Source organism: Gavia stellata, chromosome 14, assembly GCF_030936135.1.
Source record: "Gavia stellata isolate bGavSte3 chromosome 14, bGavSte3.hap2, whole genome shotgun sequence".
Classification (NCBI taxonomy): domain Eukaryota; kingdom Metazoa; phylum Chordata; class Aves; order Gaviiformes; family Gaviidae; genus Gavia; species Gavia stellata.
This window is the reverse complement of record NC_082607.1, coordinates 9,301,655-9,319,052: the sequence shown is the minus strand read 5'-3', so window position 1 is coordinate 9,319,052 and position 17,398 is coordinate 9,301,655. Positions and strand designations below refer to the sequence as shown.

Sequence of the window (17,398 nt, the reverse complement as noted above, 5' to 3'; positions counted from 1 at the left end):
ACCCTTACATGCACACGCTGCAGCTTAAGATACTGTGGATATAATCACTCTAGTAAAAGCAGCATCTTGAACAGGAATATGTAACCATTTTGGCCAGGAACCAAACCAAACACTCCCTGGCCCCAGCCCATCGGTTTAATCAGACCAAGCCAAGCCTTTCCGTGGTGCCCCCGAGCCGGGCACTGATGGCTTTTCCAGGCTGCCCGCTCCAGGAACAAGGCAGAGCATTGCCTCGCACATGCAGCAGGTTACTTCCAGAGCACCATTTATAGAGCAACCGACCTTTATTTTAGAGATAGCTTAAGTAAAGTAACATGCAAAGAAACACGTGAGTAAGTCTCATCTGCCTCGGGCTCCTGCAAATCCTTTTCTTTTCCTGCCTCGTAGCACAATGCGTTGTACGCCCGTTATTCATCCCCATAAAGCATGGTGTGTACATCCATGCCGTCTGTCCTTCGGCTGGTGCGGTGTTTGCAGGTTTCCCGTGGGAAAGAAGGTGCTTCTGTTCTGAAGAATAAAATCAGGGCATTGCATGGACCACGGGGATGCAGGAGGGGACCGGCCGCCTGCACTGAAGGGCTTTGCAAGACCTGGCTGGGAGGTGAGCAGCAAAATCACCTGCAACTTGCCATGATGCAAGTGTGCTTCATGCCCACGGGAGCACATCTCCACGACAATCCTGGCACACAACAACTCCTCTTCCGCAGCATCTTTCCTCCTGCCGTATGTCTGACCTTCTCTCTCCCCTGTCTTCACATGCCCTCCATATTATGTGCCTGGCCAGATTCCTAGGGGTGAGCCTTGAATTCAGAGTAAGTACAAAAACTGCTTGAACTACAGACAAAATCTGTATTAAGTCAACTAGGATCAGGGGTCTGATAGTTGCTGAGGGCATTTCATAAATCATAGGTGTTCTGTACCCCATGCATGTTTGAACAACTCAAGATGAATTATGGTCTTCAACTTAACAGCAATGGAGACCTCAGTCTTCAAAAACTGCAAGGAACACAATTTAGTATCAACCTTCTTATATTAAACAGGATTATCTTTAAAAAGCACTGTAATGTATTTACTAGTTTACCATGAACAAACGCTTTTTGGGGGTTTTTTTTTGTGTGAAGATACCGTATTCTTTTATAAAACTGACTCAAGTAATTTGCCCCGTCTTTGGAAATGTGCATATATATTTCTGAAGAGATTCCAAATGTCTTCCTTATTAAAAAAAGGCATGGAGAGACACTGAGCGATGCCGCCAGCCCCAGTCACGGCTGGTGGCCCAGCAGCAGCAGCAGGACCAGGGTGACGGCAGCGGCAGGGCTGGGGCGGGGGGCCACGCTCCCGTGGTCGCTGCTGGGGACCGCGGCGCTGTCTTTGCTTTGCTGATTTGGAAGCTGCTTGTTTGCAGAGGTGTCGTCGATATCCAAGTCGTATGCCAGCTCTGAAAGCAGAAGGAGAGAGGTGGTTAATAACACGCAGTGTGTGCCGGCATCCCGACACACGGCACATCCAGCCCCCACCAGCACCGGGGTTCCTGGGGCAGCCTGTGCCGGCAGCTGGCGACAGCTGGGTCCGAGTGCGGTCAAAGGCATCGTGGCAGGGGTGGATGAGCCAGAAGAGCTTAGCAAACATCTTGTCCTGCACCCAGCCCCAGGCCCAGAGAGCCTCCCAGTACCCTACACCAAACCTTACGCTTGGAAAGACCAAAAAATCACAACTATAAGGTGCCCCAGTAAGAAAACGAAAGAGATAAGGGGATCTGGCTTACTGGAGAGCTACTCCCAAAGAAAACCAGCTGAGCTTCGGAGCGGGTGTTTAGCAACGCAAATCATGTCTGCTCCCCAGACACTGCAAGGATGCGTGCAGCAGTGAGGAAATCCAAGCGAGCGCAATAGTCCCCCCGAAGCCAGAGGCAGCAGAAGGCTTTGCCCACCAAATACCTCCTGGTTTGAGGACCTGAGAAGCTCTGCAGTTCTGCATTAGTGCAGTCTTACGTAAGCGTGTGCAAAATATGCTCCTTACAGCACTTTCAACACATTCGTCCCATCCCCTGTCCACCTCATCAAAGCGCTGGAGAGCGAGGAATGTGAATGGATCACGCACCCCGGGCACGCTGGTGTTGCAACATGGGGACTATGAGATGAAGCACATGGGAGTTCCAACCCAAGAAAATGTCCAATATAAAAGTTTTGATACTCCTGGCAGAGGAGCATGACATTAAGGGGGGAAAAGCTTGTAACAACCCATCATTGGCTGCAAGGGACCTACTAGACAGTAAGCCACAGTTGCCCTTGTCTCCCTGGGACAGCGAAGAATAAAAAAGTCCACACAGACGATGTGGAAAGGCAAGAAACGAGCAATTCTCAGGGCCGAGAAAAAAAAGCAAAAGGTGCTTTAAGATGCCATTAGCCAGATCCACCCAGGCTTTTGCACCTGCCGAGCCGGCATCTGGCTTGAGAAGGTGCACCCATGCTTGACTCAAGGCAACGGGTTGCTCGCTCCCCTTCTCGTGCTGCTGCCGTCTCCTTTTGGGATCCAGGTTTCTCACCCAGATGGGAATCAGTTAAGTCCGTCCATCTCATCCCCAGAGCCTGGCCTTTGGAAGTGGAGGAAGCTGGTGGTTTCCATCAGAAGAGACCATGGCTCAAGCCTTTCACAAGCCCTTGTGGATCACCAGCATACTGATGGGTTTGGATCACCCCACCCCTGAGAAAGAATCCAAGAGGCTCTTGGATTCCACTTGGAATCCACTCCAGCTAAAAAATGCTGCATCAACCCAACGAGCACCACTGCCAAGGCAAACAGGCACTATTTCTTAATCAAAAAATACCCAAACACTGCGAAACAAAAGCGTAACAGTGTTAGCGTGACAAGTGAGTCAGCCCAGGCCATCAAAGAGGTTCAGGAATGGCTGAACGGGAGCAGATCTCCACGCACACAAAGGGCCAGGTGCAAGCAAAACCCAGCTGGTAAACTGTCTTCTCCAGGAGATTCCCACAGATACTGGGTTCCTCTTCTCCACAACTTTCCTGCTTTTCTTCTTAAGAGTACAGATATGCTGCTGTCCTCCAGAGCTGCACACCCGTGGGGAGAGCAGGGAAAGGTGCTACCATGAAAGGGATGTGCCAGGAGGTCACCTCTGCCCATCCCGTGCTGCTTTCCAAGCACAGAAAGAAGAAGTCCCTCTGGCACGAGGGATGCTCAGGCTTCGGGACAGTTTGGGAGCAGCCTGGCTGCACCATCTTATTTTCCCAAGCTCATTTCTGCAGAATAAGTGAAGGGATTTGAGTTAATAAAATCACACCAGATTATTTTGCAGTTGGCTGTTTTACACAAGACCCCGCCCTGCAGCTGGTACAACATCCCATCAGGGCAACGAGGGCCCGCCCTGGTGTGTTTTGGAAGGTGTTTCCACACATTCCAAAGACTCCTAAAACCCTAAAAGATGCCCCGTGGGGTCACAGTACCATCAGGCACCTGCGTGCTTCCAGACCAGCGATCTGCAGCTGATCAGCAGAGCTTTTGGGGCAGAATATTCTCTTATTGGACATCCTAGCAAAACTAAAAAAATCCACGGGAACTGACTAACTACTCTTGCCCTCAGCTTAGAAAAGAAATGTGAAACAAAAGAGTGTTTCAGCAAGGTCCTTAACAGCACAAAGGGTTTTGACATTCCCTTTTAAAGTCTCATTCTGCAATGTTGTAATTTATGAGATGCGAGTTCCTGCGCGGTTCGCAATGCAGCAGCTGAATCGTGTTGGGAAACGTTCAGCCAAAGCGTACCAAAATGATAATTTCAGACATATTCTTTTACATGGGAAATTTTCAGATTCTGGGATTTCACCTGAATTTGAGTAAGGGTAATTTTTTTAAATCACGGCATTTCACCCAAATGGGAATGGCAATTCTCTCATCCATCCTTCTTGACCAAATTAAAGAGAAGGGAACAGAAACCCTCTTGCCATCAAATATTTGAAAGCTATTTTCCTAGCCTTGTTTAACCGCTTCAGAAGTTTAGTTCTTGGGTGTGCCGTTTGTTCTTGCTGTTCCTTCCATTGTTTCCTTCTCTGGGCTTATTTGTGCCCAATTGTATTTTTAGGCTTGATGGATTTAGCCATACATCTTTTATTTTGTCTTAATAATGGATCTGTAACTCTTGTAAATCCCTTTCACTTAACTTCTACTGACCTTTGGTACATAGGAGGAAAGGAAAATAAAAAGTATTAGCCTTTAACAGAACAGAGGCAGCTGATAACCAGGTCTAGGCAATAACAATATTAAAAATATATAATAATAATATTTCAAACCGAGGAATCCAAATTAGCAAATATTCCTAAGCAGGTACTTCTTGAGAGGGCTTCATTACGGTTTCCAGCCTTCGTTAGGATCCCTGGTTAGTCCAGGTCACCGCCTCATCCCGGCACCTTCGGCTCCCACAGCTACCGGCAAAGAAGGAGCTCCGGCACCAGGGATGAAGCTGCAGGATGGCTGGTGGGTAACGGAAACTAACCTCCCACATATGCCATTTCGGTCAATTCTGCCCAAAACTCCGCCTTTACGCTGCAAAATAACCCAAGAGAAGCTGCTCCTCCGCCTCCCCGCTCCCCAGCCATCTTCTGCATTAAATATCTCCACTGCCCCAGCTGTGATCACGCACTTCATTTGCAACTGTTTCTGCTACAAAGTGGCCCTTTGGCCTGCAAAAGCTTTTTTTTTGGGGGGGGGAACTAGAAAAATCTGTTTCTGTTTATAAACAGTTGGAGTCCAGACGGTATTACAACAATCCACACTAATTACGTATTCAATCTTCACTCATTTTGGCCCCTCTTGTCCTCTGGGCTGCGGATTAGATAATCCCCTTAAAATAATAGTCAATCATTAGCTCTGTTTTTTTTTTTTCCCCTACATGCAAGCCGAGCAAGTGTGCCGTGCCGTTTCCCGGAGTCCTGACGCAGCTGGTGAAAGGTCTCCAGCCGAACACAAGCCGGTCCCTCCGGAAGCATCTTTTGTAACAAAAGCCCCTCTAACACAAAGCTGCTGTGCTTTGCTCCCAGGACAGCAAGAGCTTCAATGGTCTCGCAGCGTGGATGATAAAACCTGCTGCCAGCTCTATGCACTTTCCACACCCACAAAATGAAGTGGCGGCATTTTTCTGTGGATTAGGACTAGAATTAGGCGTACCGACTCTGTGCAAGCTTATCGGACAGGAATCATTAAAAAGCTCTTCTTGCTGAACCACACTAGCTTTGGAGACGGCTACAAAAGACGGCTGAAGCGGGAGGAGATTGGTTTTGAGTTGGTATAACAAGTCCCACGGGAGCTGGCGCCGGGAGGATGAGTACTGGCACGCGGACCGCATTACGGCAGGCATTCCTGTGCCAAATCCACCGCTGCCTCCTGAAACACCCCTTGACACCCCTAAAAGGGCAACACAGTCTTAAGCAAAGAACTGATAGCAAATGCCTCTCCGGCAAATGACCTCCAAGAGGACGGTGCCCGGCTCCCGTGGGCTGGCTCGGCTGCTGCCCAGAGCCCGGAGCCAGGGAATGTCATCTCGCAGGCAGGCATCTGGGCTGCCCGCCTGCCAACCCTGCCCTGGCAGATGGCTCCAGCGATGGACCTAATATAGTAACAGACTATATGGTGTCACTTCATGGTGTCACTTGATAGCTCTGCTGAAGCCCCGTGTAGCAGCAACCGGTGCAAAGGGGATCCCTCCACAGGCAAAACCATTGTGCCTAACGCAGCGTGTTCACCAAATGAGGCTGCCGAGCGGACCAGAGCACTTGTGGGGACGTGGTGATAGCCCTTGTTTGCAAATGATGGAAACTCTGTGGTGTGAAGGGACTAGGGAATGGATGTGACCGTGTGTTTCCAATAAGCGCAAAACGCATCGAATAGAGATATCAGAGACAAGTAGGGCAGCTTGACAAGCTCCTGCAGTTCTCATGGTCAGCTGTGAACATCTGCCTGCACATGTCCTTCAGGATTTTTATAGGAAAGCACATGCTACCATCGCTGACGAAAATTACAATCTCTGGGGTGTGTTGCTTTATGTAATTTTTTTAAGCAGCAAGCCTCATCAGTGTGGGGCACAAGTTGCCAATAGATGCAGTAGACTCTGGCTGTCTCCAAAGCAAGACTGGATTTCTTAAAGGGAGAGATGTTTGAGTCAAGCCCAAGCTGTTGACTCATGACAAGGTGAAGCATAAGAGCCTGTGATTCTACAGACCAGACTGCCTGACCCTGGCTCCCAACTCTCTCCACCTCTACAGCACCAACCACTTCACTCTCACACGTGTTTGCACCTGAAATCTAGAAGAACTGTCCAATTTCATCCCAAACTCTCCCTGTTGGAACACCAAAAACTCTCTTTATCTCAGCTTCCAGTTACCTGTCTTTCTCATGCAAACAGCTCATACTACAAACACACCTCTGCCTCCACAAAAACAACACCTGAACCCATCCATGGAGTTACATGGCACACAGGGCCATGACTGCGTGGATACAGCCAAGATCCCCAGCTCTCTGCTTCTCCAAAACACCTTAAAACTCTTCCAAACACCTAGCCAAGCATGGTTTCATCTCACCAGGGAGGTTTTGCCCTCTGGCTTATTACCACTAAAATCCTGGAGCACCAACAGGTTTGCCAGTTGTCTTCTTGCGCAATGAGCTGCAACAGCCCAGCCGTAGGTGTGGCCGCGCCGGCACGTAATTAAAGCGCTGAGCCGGGGCTGGCCGCAATGCTTGTGTTGGCACAGTTGCGAGATCACCGAGATGGATGCGCAGCATGTGCATGGTCTTGTGCCTCTGCTTTTCCACCTCCTCCGCAGCAATTTAGAAGGTGCGGCTCTTGGCAATACGGATTTGGAAAAAAAGGAAGAAAAAAATCTGTCTCAACACCATCCCGCTGCCGTCGGCAACGTGGCCGAGGGAGCCTGGCGCGGCTCATCAGCGAGCGGTAAAACCGACTTCCTGGGCAGAAACCCAAGGGAATCGGTTTTGGGATTGCTGATTTGCAAACCAAGACCTTTACCCTGCTCACCTCTTCGACACATCCCGGCTGCCAGCGTGCCGCTGACGGCCCACAGCCTGCAGCGTGTGTTCATGAGTGACCCAAAGACCGCATGCACCACCACAAAACCAGCACCGATTTGGGGGAAGTTCCCCCAGGATTGAAGCAATCTGGAGTGCAGCAACCAGGTTGATTTGGGGAGACCAAGTCATCGAGCACGGAGAGGTGAGGAAGCTCCAGCTCAGCTCCACACCATGGGGTGCAACCGGGTGCTGCTCAGGGTACACAAGGCAATCGGCCATAAGCACTGTGCAGCAGCCAGTACGCGCACCCCAGCTCCCCAACATCCAGCACCACCACAAAAGTCTCGCCCATGGATGTCTTCAAGCTTTCAATGGGGCAAAGGGACAAAACATCCCCAAAAACCCAACACATCACATGGCATGCACCATGACCCCAATTCAAGCGACTACTCCTCCACTCCACCTTGGCCAGAGGCTGGTGGTGAGAAAGGGCTATCATTTATGACCTGGGCCTATGTTTACTTTGAAAACGTAGTCATTAAATTCCTCTTTGCTCCTTGGTGTGCTGTAGGTTTACCCCGAAGAGAATCTGGCATCTGCAATTGCATTAATCATTTTCCCTTTGGCAGCAAGTGAAAGAGTTTCTGAACTGTACTCGGAGTGTGGAGCCACAAAAACGTGTTTAGCAAAATGCGCTCATGTAATCTATTAAAAATTAACAAATCTCATTAGCATTATTAATTGGAAGTGCCGGAGTCCTTGTACTTTGATGACAAAGCAGCATGGCCCGGTCTGATAACCAGCTGTACTGTCCAGAAAAAGAGCTGCTACCTAAAGGAACTAGGAGAGAAGAACTGAGAAATAGGGAGCTAAACATGGACAGCCAAAAGCATCTACAAAGGCAGGAGTCAAGAAAGAAAAAGAGGAAAAGCTGGAAACAGAAGAGTATGAATGGAAGTGAAGTGATTTATGAGGCAGCAATATAGGACTGGGTCAAGCAATGTTCCTGCAGATCCCCCATGTACCTCAGCCCACCCAGATGTGGAGTCACCCTCTCCCTGTTTGGAGACCTTCAAGGTCTAAACCCCCAAAGCGATCTCTTCTGATCACTCTACTGTCTCCCGAGACATCTCAGGGCAGTCTTGACTTTGGGAGGTAACGTTCCCAGTGGCAACAGAGCAAAATGAAAAGCTTCAAATTTCCTCTAATGACCAAAGACATCATCATCACACCAAACTGAAATTTTCTCCTTCACCTTTGCTCCCCAAAAGCTCTTTGCTACGGCAAGACCAGGACAGGTAGCTCTTGCTTGCTACCTGCTGGCCTTCAACTCTCCAAGCTCGGGACATTTAGTGATGTTCATGTACTAGCAAAACCTGCCAAGATGCAGTCCTAAGGGGAACGGCAATGGCCCCTGCCTTCCAGATGCCGGCTGCTAAAAGCAGCCCTCAAGGATGTTTCTCAGTGCTTGATCAGAAAACCCATGATGGTGTTGCAGCACCCAGGAACATCTGACATCTTCCTTTGTGACTCACCGCGTGCAGAAACCAGACTTGAATGGGGCCCAGGCCATGGAGACCAGGGTTTGTGGTATTCATGCTCCAAGTAGGCAACCAGAAACGTGCCTCTTAAGGGACTGGGACTTTGTGCAACATCTATGCTTAGTCAAAAATCGCTGGACATCCACCATTCCATGATTCTTGTAAGGAAAACAAAAATCGAAGGTGGCTGGCGTTTTGCTCCTTGAGCATGCACGTAAAGAAACCACCTGAGCAGCGCTCCCAACCTGGGGATCAAACTGACAGAGGCTCCACCAGGCTACAACTTATGACGCCAAAGAAAATATCTGGAGTGAGATTTCGGGTTATAACCCAAGAATTTGGGTTGGGCAGGGACATACCTGCTCAGCCCACAGGTAGAGCCGGCAGGTAGGCTCAGGCATGGCAGTACGCACGTATCTGCTCAGCCTGCCTCCATTCCTGGAGAAACTGCCTGAGGTTTTGTGGTCTTACACTGCCCGGGATCCCTGGCGTGGACGGACAGCAAGCTCCCCCTGCCCGTGCCGGGGAACCCAGCTGGCCCGGGATCATTTGCACAGAGCATGGGTTGAGGTGAGAGCACTGCCAAGGGAAGGGAGCTGAGAGGCTACGGCACCACCCGGCTTTTTTCATTGCGTTAAGCTGCTAAAATAAATAAATAAATAAACCCCTGGCTCTGCATTAAAACAACATTAAAGTGACTTCAGCCTATAAAAACAGGGTAACGCAGGAGGCCCTGGGAAACATCACCATACCTGACTTTCCCACTTTATATAGAAAAAGAAGGGTTGGGTTCATAGGCTGGAACTTTTTAACAGCTTCAGGTCATGTGCCCTGTGCTGTGTGCTGGAAGGAGCCCTGGGAACAGCCGCCGTAGTCTGAAACCAGGACCTGGCTTTGCACTGCCTTCTGCGTGGATGCAGAGAAAGACCCAAATTAAACCCAGCTGCTTACCAGGTGCACATAACGTCTGACGCAAAACTGGGGCTGATTCCTGCGCCCTGCCTCCTTCCCAGACCGAGAGCAAACCCTGGTCCCAAAGCATCGCTGGAATGACAGTGCCAAAAGATAGAGCTGGATAGTGGCAGCAGCTCCGATGGAAAACCTGGCATCATACCAGCTGAGCACCAGGACACTATGGCTGCGGTACTCGGGCTGTGCCAGATCCATCTCAGCACACTTGCTCTTCTCTGGGGGCCAAGGGGCTCCCCATCATGCTTGGGGACCCACAGCCGGGACTTCGTCAAACCCGTGCTCGCAGCTGGGACCATGGTGGAGCTCAAGGAGGCCACCTTGGCTGTCCCTATCCCAGGAGGAGGGAGCAAGGGAGGGAGGGGATCGCCCCCAGGCTCCTGCCCAACACCTCCAGCTACGGAGGGTACCAGAGATGGGTCTGCACAGCTTACATGGGAGCATCCAAATTGCCCTGGGGACACATCCATCAGCACGGCGAGCAGGTATCAGCCGAGCAGTGAAACGAGGAGATGACAACGCAAGAGGACTCCAAGGTCCGAGTCCACGAATGCCTCCGCCTCCGTCCTATCTATCTGTAGCACTCACGGCTCAGTCTCAGGAATGTCACAATCGCGGCGGAAAATCAAAATAAAAAGGCTACGTAATCCAGTTTGTAAATCCCTTGAAAAATACACAATCCTCTCTAAAACGGATTACAGAGATTAGAGATAAAAGTCTCCTGGAAATCAAGAATTGCATTTCAGCCTCCCTCCTCTCCCACCCTCCCGGAAAAGGGAAAAGAGATGGGCTCGTGCCCCGCAGCACCCCACCGCACTCCTCCCCAGCCATCACCCCGGCCTCGGGGAGCAACGGCAGCTCCCTCCAGCCCCTGAAAACAGCACAGCTGCTTCTACCTGGTTTTGCCCTAAACACTGTTTTGGGGCATCATCTCCTGCATTTACCTGAACCTATGGGCAACATGCATAGGAGGTAGGAAATCTGCCTGCATCAGGGAGAGGAGGAGATGCCTGCCAGCCTCCTGCACACTTTTTGCTCCATCCCTTTGCCGAACAGGCTCCGCGGGACCGTGCAATGTGCTGCTGCGGTTTTGTGAGCTGCAGGAGCTGCACCCAGCCCTGCGGGTGCCCAGCAGAAAAACGTCCTCTTAAATCAGGGTGGTCTTCTAAAAATCAAGATGTTTCACTTGGCTGTGCCAATGGTGACAACATTATCAATGGGAGAAAGGCCAAACACTCCCGTGCCGATTCTAGCCAAATATTTAGCGGCCATGCCGTTAATATTCTGATAGATTAAAATCAGCATTTTGTTTAATATTTTGACTCAAGTATCGACAGTCAATGGTGGCAGAACAATTTTCTGTTGGGAATTTTTATTTCGTGAGAGTTTTTGTGCTTTCATTCTTATTTGGAACAAAAGAAAAAAAAAGATTGCAATATTAGCATTCCCAGCAGAGCACGCATTCAAGTTCCTGACCTGTTATTGCTCAAGGACTCCTGCAGCTGCAGATGCCTGTTTGGAGCTACGGTTAGGTCACTTTGAATGATGCTCATAGAATAAGGATCAAAACACTTACAGCTTGATCAAAAGGACATTTTATGAACATTGCGGCCCAAGTTAAGCACTGATGTGAATACTTACGTTTGCCCTTACATTAGCTCAGCTCAGTTCTAATAAAATTAACACCCTTTTAAATAACACACTCAATTTTTATTTGTTTCATGGTTTTGTGCCTTATGGCTTTGAAGGCATATCCTCAAAACCTTTCCATCACTCTGGGAACATCTAGCTGTGTTAGGATCTGGAAATCAACTTCTCCAGAGGAATAAGGCGGGGGGGGGGTTGCTGCTTTGTATTGTTACTCCACCTGCTCTAACCTGAATTTATCCACCCCAGGTTGTGGGTTTTTCCCCCCCCACAAAAGAACGTAGCACAGTCAGACTTTCTTTTCCCAGTAGGAATTACTACCTGTAAATAAACAACTAAAAACTGATCTACAAGCACCAGCAGCATCAATGCTCCTTTGAACAGAGACAACAGAAAAAACAAAGCAGGGGAAAATCCAGTTTCTTTTCTGCACTTCACTTGCACATTACAGGCAAAATGAACTTACCAGTCCAGGACAGGGGACGTCTTATTGGCGCAATACAGCCAGTTAACTGTTCTTTAGAGATATTCATCTCAAAAGCCAGAACAGAAAGAGCATTTTCCCCCCTTTTATTTATTTATCTTTTTTTGTGCCAACTCACCTTAGCTGAAAAGCACATTGAGATTGTAATTATGGGAAGGCCTCATCTAGTAGATTTGTAAACTCAGCTATCGGCTTGAATTACTGGAATTAGCAAGGCTAATTTAATGTCACTGTTCAAAATAGCTCAGATTTGGAATTTCTTAATGGCCTTAGGAGAAGGAGTCTTTATGCATACTGCAATCTAGGCTTCATTCTTAGACTAAATTCCTTCTCATAGATTTTGTGAATGCCCTGTTTTGTAGCCAACACAAACTCTGTCCCGTAAAATAATGTAAGGACTCAGAATGAAAAGAGATTAGCTGTTCCCTGCTCCTGTTATTTTAAAGCAGAAATAACTTTGGCTTCTACTGATTCATAGACAAAGCTTGAAATGCAAAGCATGCTCAACTCCAGATTCAGCATGAAAAGGACCTTAAAATATTCCCGAGTGCAAGTAATGGACTTATTAGAGGGATGAAAAGAGGCACTTTTCACAGAATCCCAAGCTCTTTAGTCCTGTCATATCAATAATCTCACTTAAGAATTTCATTCTATTTACAGTTCTTTCCCTTCCAAATATCCTGCCTGACTCCTACGAAATACAACATTTACGCTTTTAGAGCGTTAATTTATTTCTGTTAATGCACGGTGGCAAGTGGTGTAAAACGTCTGCAGATCACCCAAAGCGTGAGCGGGTGCGACAGCGTCAGGACGGCGTGTGACAGGGAACAATTCCGTACGACATGCGGTTTGACACCTGACAATTGATAAATGAGGAGGTAATTTTAAAAACTTGGTTAAAAGCATCTTCTTTAAATAATGACAGTTGATTGTGCTGGAACTCAAAGTACCTGCAATCTGTTCTCCTCTCCTTTATGTTTAACACCCACAAAACAATGCTGACAGTGAGAAAAAAAAAAAAAGCTTTATAGATATCAGGAAGGAAATCTGCCTGGCTGTCCTTAAACTACCAAAATATACTCTTTTTTTTTTTTTTTTACCCAGTTTGCTTAGTCTTTGCAGGATGGTTTAATCTAAAACCAGCACTAAGCAACTAGCAGCAATTTTCCCTCTTTGTTTGAGGAAATGGCTTAAAACCAAAGGTATTTCAGGAACAAATTACAAAAGCCTGTGTAGAAACACCAGGAAAGCAGATGGAGATGTCCCCTTTTTAAGGAGCGAGGGAAAATTTTTTTCTCCACTCGGCTCCATGTCCCCGTGACAATTTGCACCGGTCGGGGAACATCGTAGCAGAGGGGAGAGAAGATGTGTCGGGCTACATCTGCCCATGGCCCTCCCCGAGACAGCGCCGGCAGAGACCAAAAGACCCCAAAACGCCACAATACGACGAGTGATCCCAGGATGGCCGCGCACTGCACGTGGTATTGGCCAGTGATGATTTTCACAGACCCAACCGTGCGGTTTTGCTCTAGAAAGGCAAAGCACAGCGATTGCATGCTGCCTTTCACCCAAGGGTCTCAAAGCGCACCGCAGGCATTAATTACGCCCTCTGCTTTGCAGAGATTAATTAAGCACTGAAGGCTCATAGTACCTGAGTGCTGAGCGCAAACCTCCACTCGCTAATGGCTAAAACTGAGCCAAGGTTGCAACGAAGCTTCACAAGCACTGATGGGGAAGCTGGGAAAAGCACCCCCGAGCTCCCCGAGCCACTCTGCAGCCGCGGCCTCCTCCTCCTGGGATGCTTCTAATTCCTCCGGACGTGTCCCAGCAAGTCCCGCTGTGAAGGTAGCCATTCGAGGCTTCGCTCCGAAAAAACTCTTTATGGCAAGGCACGGCAACCTGAGACATCAGGGAGCAGGGAGGGCGAGGAGCAGTCCCGTCCCACAGCCACCTTTCAGCGCATCCACTCAGCCCCTGTTTCTAAGGACACCTCAAGAGGTCTCTGACATTAGCGGTCATTGTTCCTAACGATGAACTTGAGAGCCCTGATGAGACATCCCACATCCATGCACCAAGAAGCAACAGAAGCTCCTCAAATTGTCCTTGTTGCTTCCTCATGTGCCGCTGGCTGACGGGCTGCTGTGTCACCCCTCCCCGGGTGGGACAGGCTGCAGAAGACAACCCCGCTGCCTTTTTCTGCCCATCCTCCCAACCCCTCCAGCCGTGAGAGGCATTCCCGATAGCTCTGCCAGCGGAGCCATGGGAAGGCACCCCAACATGCATGGGTGCTTTGAGGTGCTCCACAAACCGCCCTCGCTGCAGCATTTGCAGAGCTGGCATCCTTCGCTGGGTCAACCCACACACATGGCACAGGATTCGTGCAGACCTGGTTGCTCCGGAGGCCTCTCCTGCGATGCTCTAGCAAAGCAGCAAAACCCCCTCTGCCTCCCGATCCTCCTGTTTTGCTCGGTTTGGGCTTGCTGGCTGCCTCCCCACCTTTCCATCTGTCTGGATGACTTTGTGCCCTCTCAGAAGTTGGTGGAACCATTTGCCCAGGGCTCAGGTGCCAAGCAGCGATGGATTTAGACGAGCAGCCTGCCAACCCACAAACATCCACTGTCACTGGTTCTTTAGCAACAAATGCCTGGATGAAATAGGTGACAAGTGCCTTAAAAAAATATGATACCTGTGCAGTGGAGAGCTGGAAGGCAAAGGGGGATTGCCAGCCCCTGCAGCTAACAAAAAGTGCTGGCTGTGCTGCAGCTGCAGCCTGGGAAACCCATTAGAGACCACATGGGGTGTCAAATTGTATGTAACACGAGTGCCGGGCTTGCAGGCACTGTGTGATGGCAGCCCCACAATGGAGCCAGGCGGAAAGCAGGGCCGAAGAGACCGGAGACAACAAGAGTTTCGCAGCACACGCCTGCCTTTGCCTCCCAAAAACTGGGAGGAGCATGTGGACGGGCACAGCCCTCTGCGGAAGGGCAGAGACACCCCAAGTCTGCACGGCCCAGAAAGCCTGAGCTGTAGGTCAAGGCAGAGGAAGTATCCCCCAGCCCCAGCTGTGGGGCGCAGAGGGGGAGATTCCCCGGGGAGGGATCCCTCGGAGCAGGGCTTGCTATAGGGCATCTGTTTGCTTTGCTTTAGGGTTAGTGCAATCCTGCAGCCGTTCAGTCCCCCAGTGCAGTTTCAGTGGGACGGATGTGATTTAGGAACCTCCGGGCAATCGCACACAGTGGTCCCGGTTACCCCGTATCCCACATAACAGGAGCTGGTTAAGTATTTTTACAGACAGGTCTCTGCTCCTTAAGGTATGCAACTGGTCAGGGTTAGTCTTACTGCTATTAGCAACTGAAATCCCTCTCAAGTCTCTTGCTTCCCAACCCAAGCACAGCAGTTCCTTTCAGTCAACATGTAGAAATACCTCCTTGCTATGTCCTTATTTTTGGATTTTATTTGATCTTTTTGTTAGTACACAGAACATTTTTTCTTTTTTCCACATTTTCTAATGAGCTTTGGTGGTGGGAAGTTGTTTGTAAATCACACAAGTATTTGTTTTACTGGAAACATCTGCTTTAACACATTCGTCTTGAAAAAACATTTTTTTTTAAACAAAGGTATTAAGCTGCAATGTAAATTGGGCACATCTGTTTATGAGTCACTGCAATAGCACTGCCTCCAATGCACCAGATCACACGGATCTCCAGGGGCCTGATCCAGCAGAAATTGGAAACTTACTGCTCGCTCTGCTCCCTTTTCCGGCACTGCTTTTCCAAGAGTATTGCTGCCTGATTTAATAAATTAAGGCCACTAAATAAGAAAGACCTATTTAGCGTCTGCTAATAGCATTAAGGGTCTGGCCCAGCAGACACTTGAGTATCAGCAAGATACTTAAGCTGGTGCCCCACTCCACGCGCACCCGAGGACCGAGTTTGGTGGAATTATTTGTGCGTGGGGGACGCTCATAGCTGGGGACTGCAGGCTGCACCAGACCTACCTCTGCCCACGGTGCCGCAAAATAGAAGGAAAGACATCAGCTGAACCTCCAAGATCAAAACCTGACCCACCAGCTTGTATTCGTTCACCGGAAATGTAAGGGTCAGCAGATCTCGGGCAGTGGTCTGGGGCCCAGGAGAAACCATTCAGCTTTGTTTTCTGGAGTGGCTGGAGAATGTCCCCCGATGCTTCTGGCTTAAATAAAGCAAATGGGAGGGGTGAAGGGGGCATCAAAATGGGCAAGGAGATGCCTGGAGAGGGCATATTCAGGACCTCTACTCCCAGACAAGCTGCAAGACCCAAATTGCCCCGGACACATGCACACCACCTCACCAGGGCAAGGCTTTCTGACTGCCACCAAAGCCCACAGCCGGGCAGGAATGTCCAACAGAGCCCAGGAGGGGAACGCAGTGCGTGCAAAGCCTTCACTCCCTGCACCCGGCCACAGCGGCTCCCCGGACACAGCCTGCTCATCCGGGACCAGCGCCTCCCCCAAAAGCACCAGGGTACCGCTGTGACCCCCCCACACCTCACATCTGCCACTGGCCCCACGCTTGGAAAAACTGCTCCAGTGGCAAAAGCACCCACGGACAGACCACGCAGCACCACGGGGAGGTGGCTGTGCACATGTCGGCTGTACGATGCTGGGCACGCCTTATAGAATCATAGACTGGTTTGGGTTGGAAGGGACCGTAAAGATCACCTAGTTCCAACCCCCCTGCCATGGGCAGGGACATCTTCCACTAGACCAGGCTGCTCAAAGCCCCGTCCAACCTTGCCTTGAACACTTCAGGGTTGGGGCATCCTCAACCTCTCTGGGCAACCTGTTCCAGTGCCTCACCACCCTCATGGTGAAGAATTTCTTCCTAATATCTGATCTAAATCTACCCTCTTTCAGCTTAAAGCCATTACCCCTTGTCCTATCACTACACTCCCTGATAGAGTCCCTCCCATCTTTCCTATAGGACCCCTTCAAGTACCAGAAGGCTGCTATGAGGTCTCCCCGCAGCCTTCCCTCCTCTAGCCTCCCAGCTTGTCCTCATACAGGACGTGCCTCAGCCCGCTGATCATCTTCATGGCCCTCCTCTGGACTTTGAGCCTCTTTTAGTCTTTGCAAAGGCAGAAATAAAGCTACAACTGCCAGGAAGGGAAATCGAAGGCGACAGCACATCAGATGCTCCCTGCCAACAGACACCAGAGCACAAGTGGGGAAGTTTGCCCTTAGAGGGAAGGGGAGAGGAGAGCGTTGCACGTATAAATGCATTCTTTCACATTCTCTGCACTTGCCTTAGCAGATGATTTATGTGGACAAGGGAAGAGGAAGAGATATCGCAGGCTGTGTTCTGCAATGACTTTGGGGAGCACACAGCTTTTTTTATTTACTTTTTACTGGAATGATCTACACAGAACCAGAACAGGATGAGTGAGTGTACCGAAGCTGCCGAGCAGCCAGTGGAGAGTTATCAGAGAGGCAGAGGATATTACTCAGACTCTGATAATAACCACCGGCTCCCACCTGCCAACTGCAGTCTGCCTAACACAAAAAAGTCCAAAAACAGGCTGCAGCAGATGTCTGCCTCCCCATGCAGGAAGCGTCTCCAGTATCCATGGGACACGAGCAACTCCAAAATAGCTTTGAGTCCAACAGTTTTACAGAGACTCAAGATACTGAATTAAAACAGGAAGGAGCGGGGAAACAAAAAAAAGAAGAAAAAGGATGTGTATC

The 17,398-nt window shown here is 49.6% G+C and overlaps 1 protein-coding gene across 1 annotated transcript in view; it reads right to left on the bottom strand.

Moving 5' to 3' along the window:
• Nucleotides 1-1,262: 1,262 nt before the first annotated feature.
• GPC3 (glypican 3) overlaps nt 1,263-17,398 on the bottom strand; it is a 155,789-nt gene continuing 139,653 nt past the window's right edge. Inside the window, exon 8 of the mRNA XM_059824489.1 lies at nt 1,263-1,438. Within this exon, the coding sequence (XP_059680472.1) occupies nt 1,263-1,438 (176 nt within the window). The remainder of the gene's footprint in view (nt 1,439-17,398) is intronic.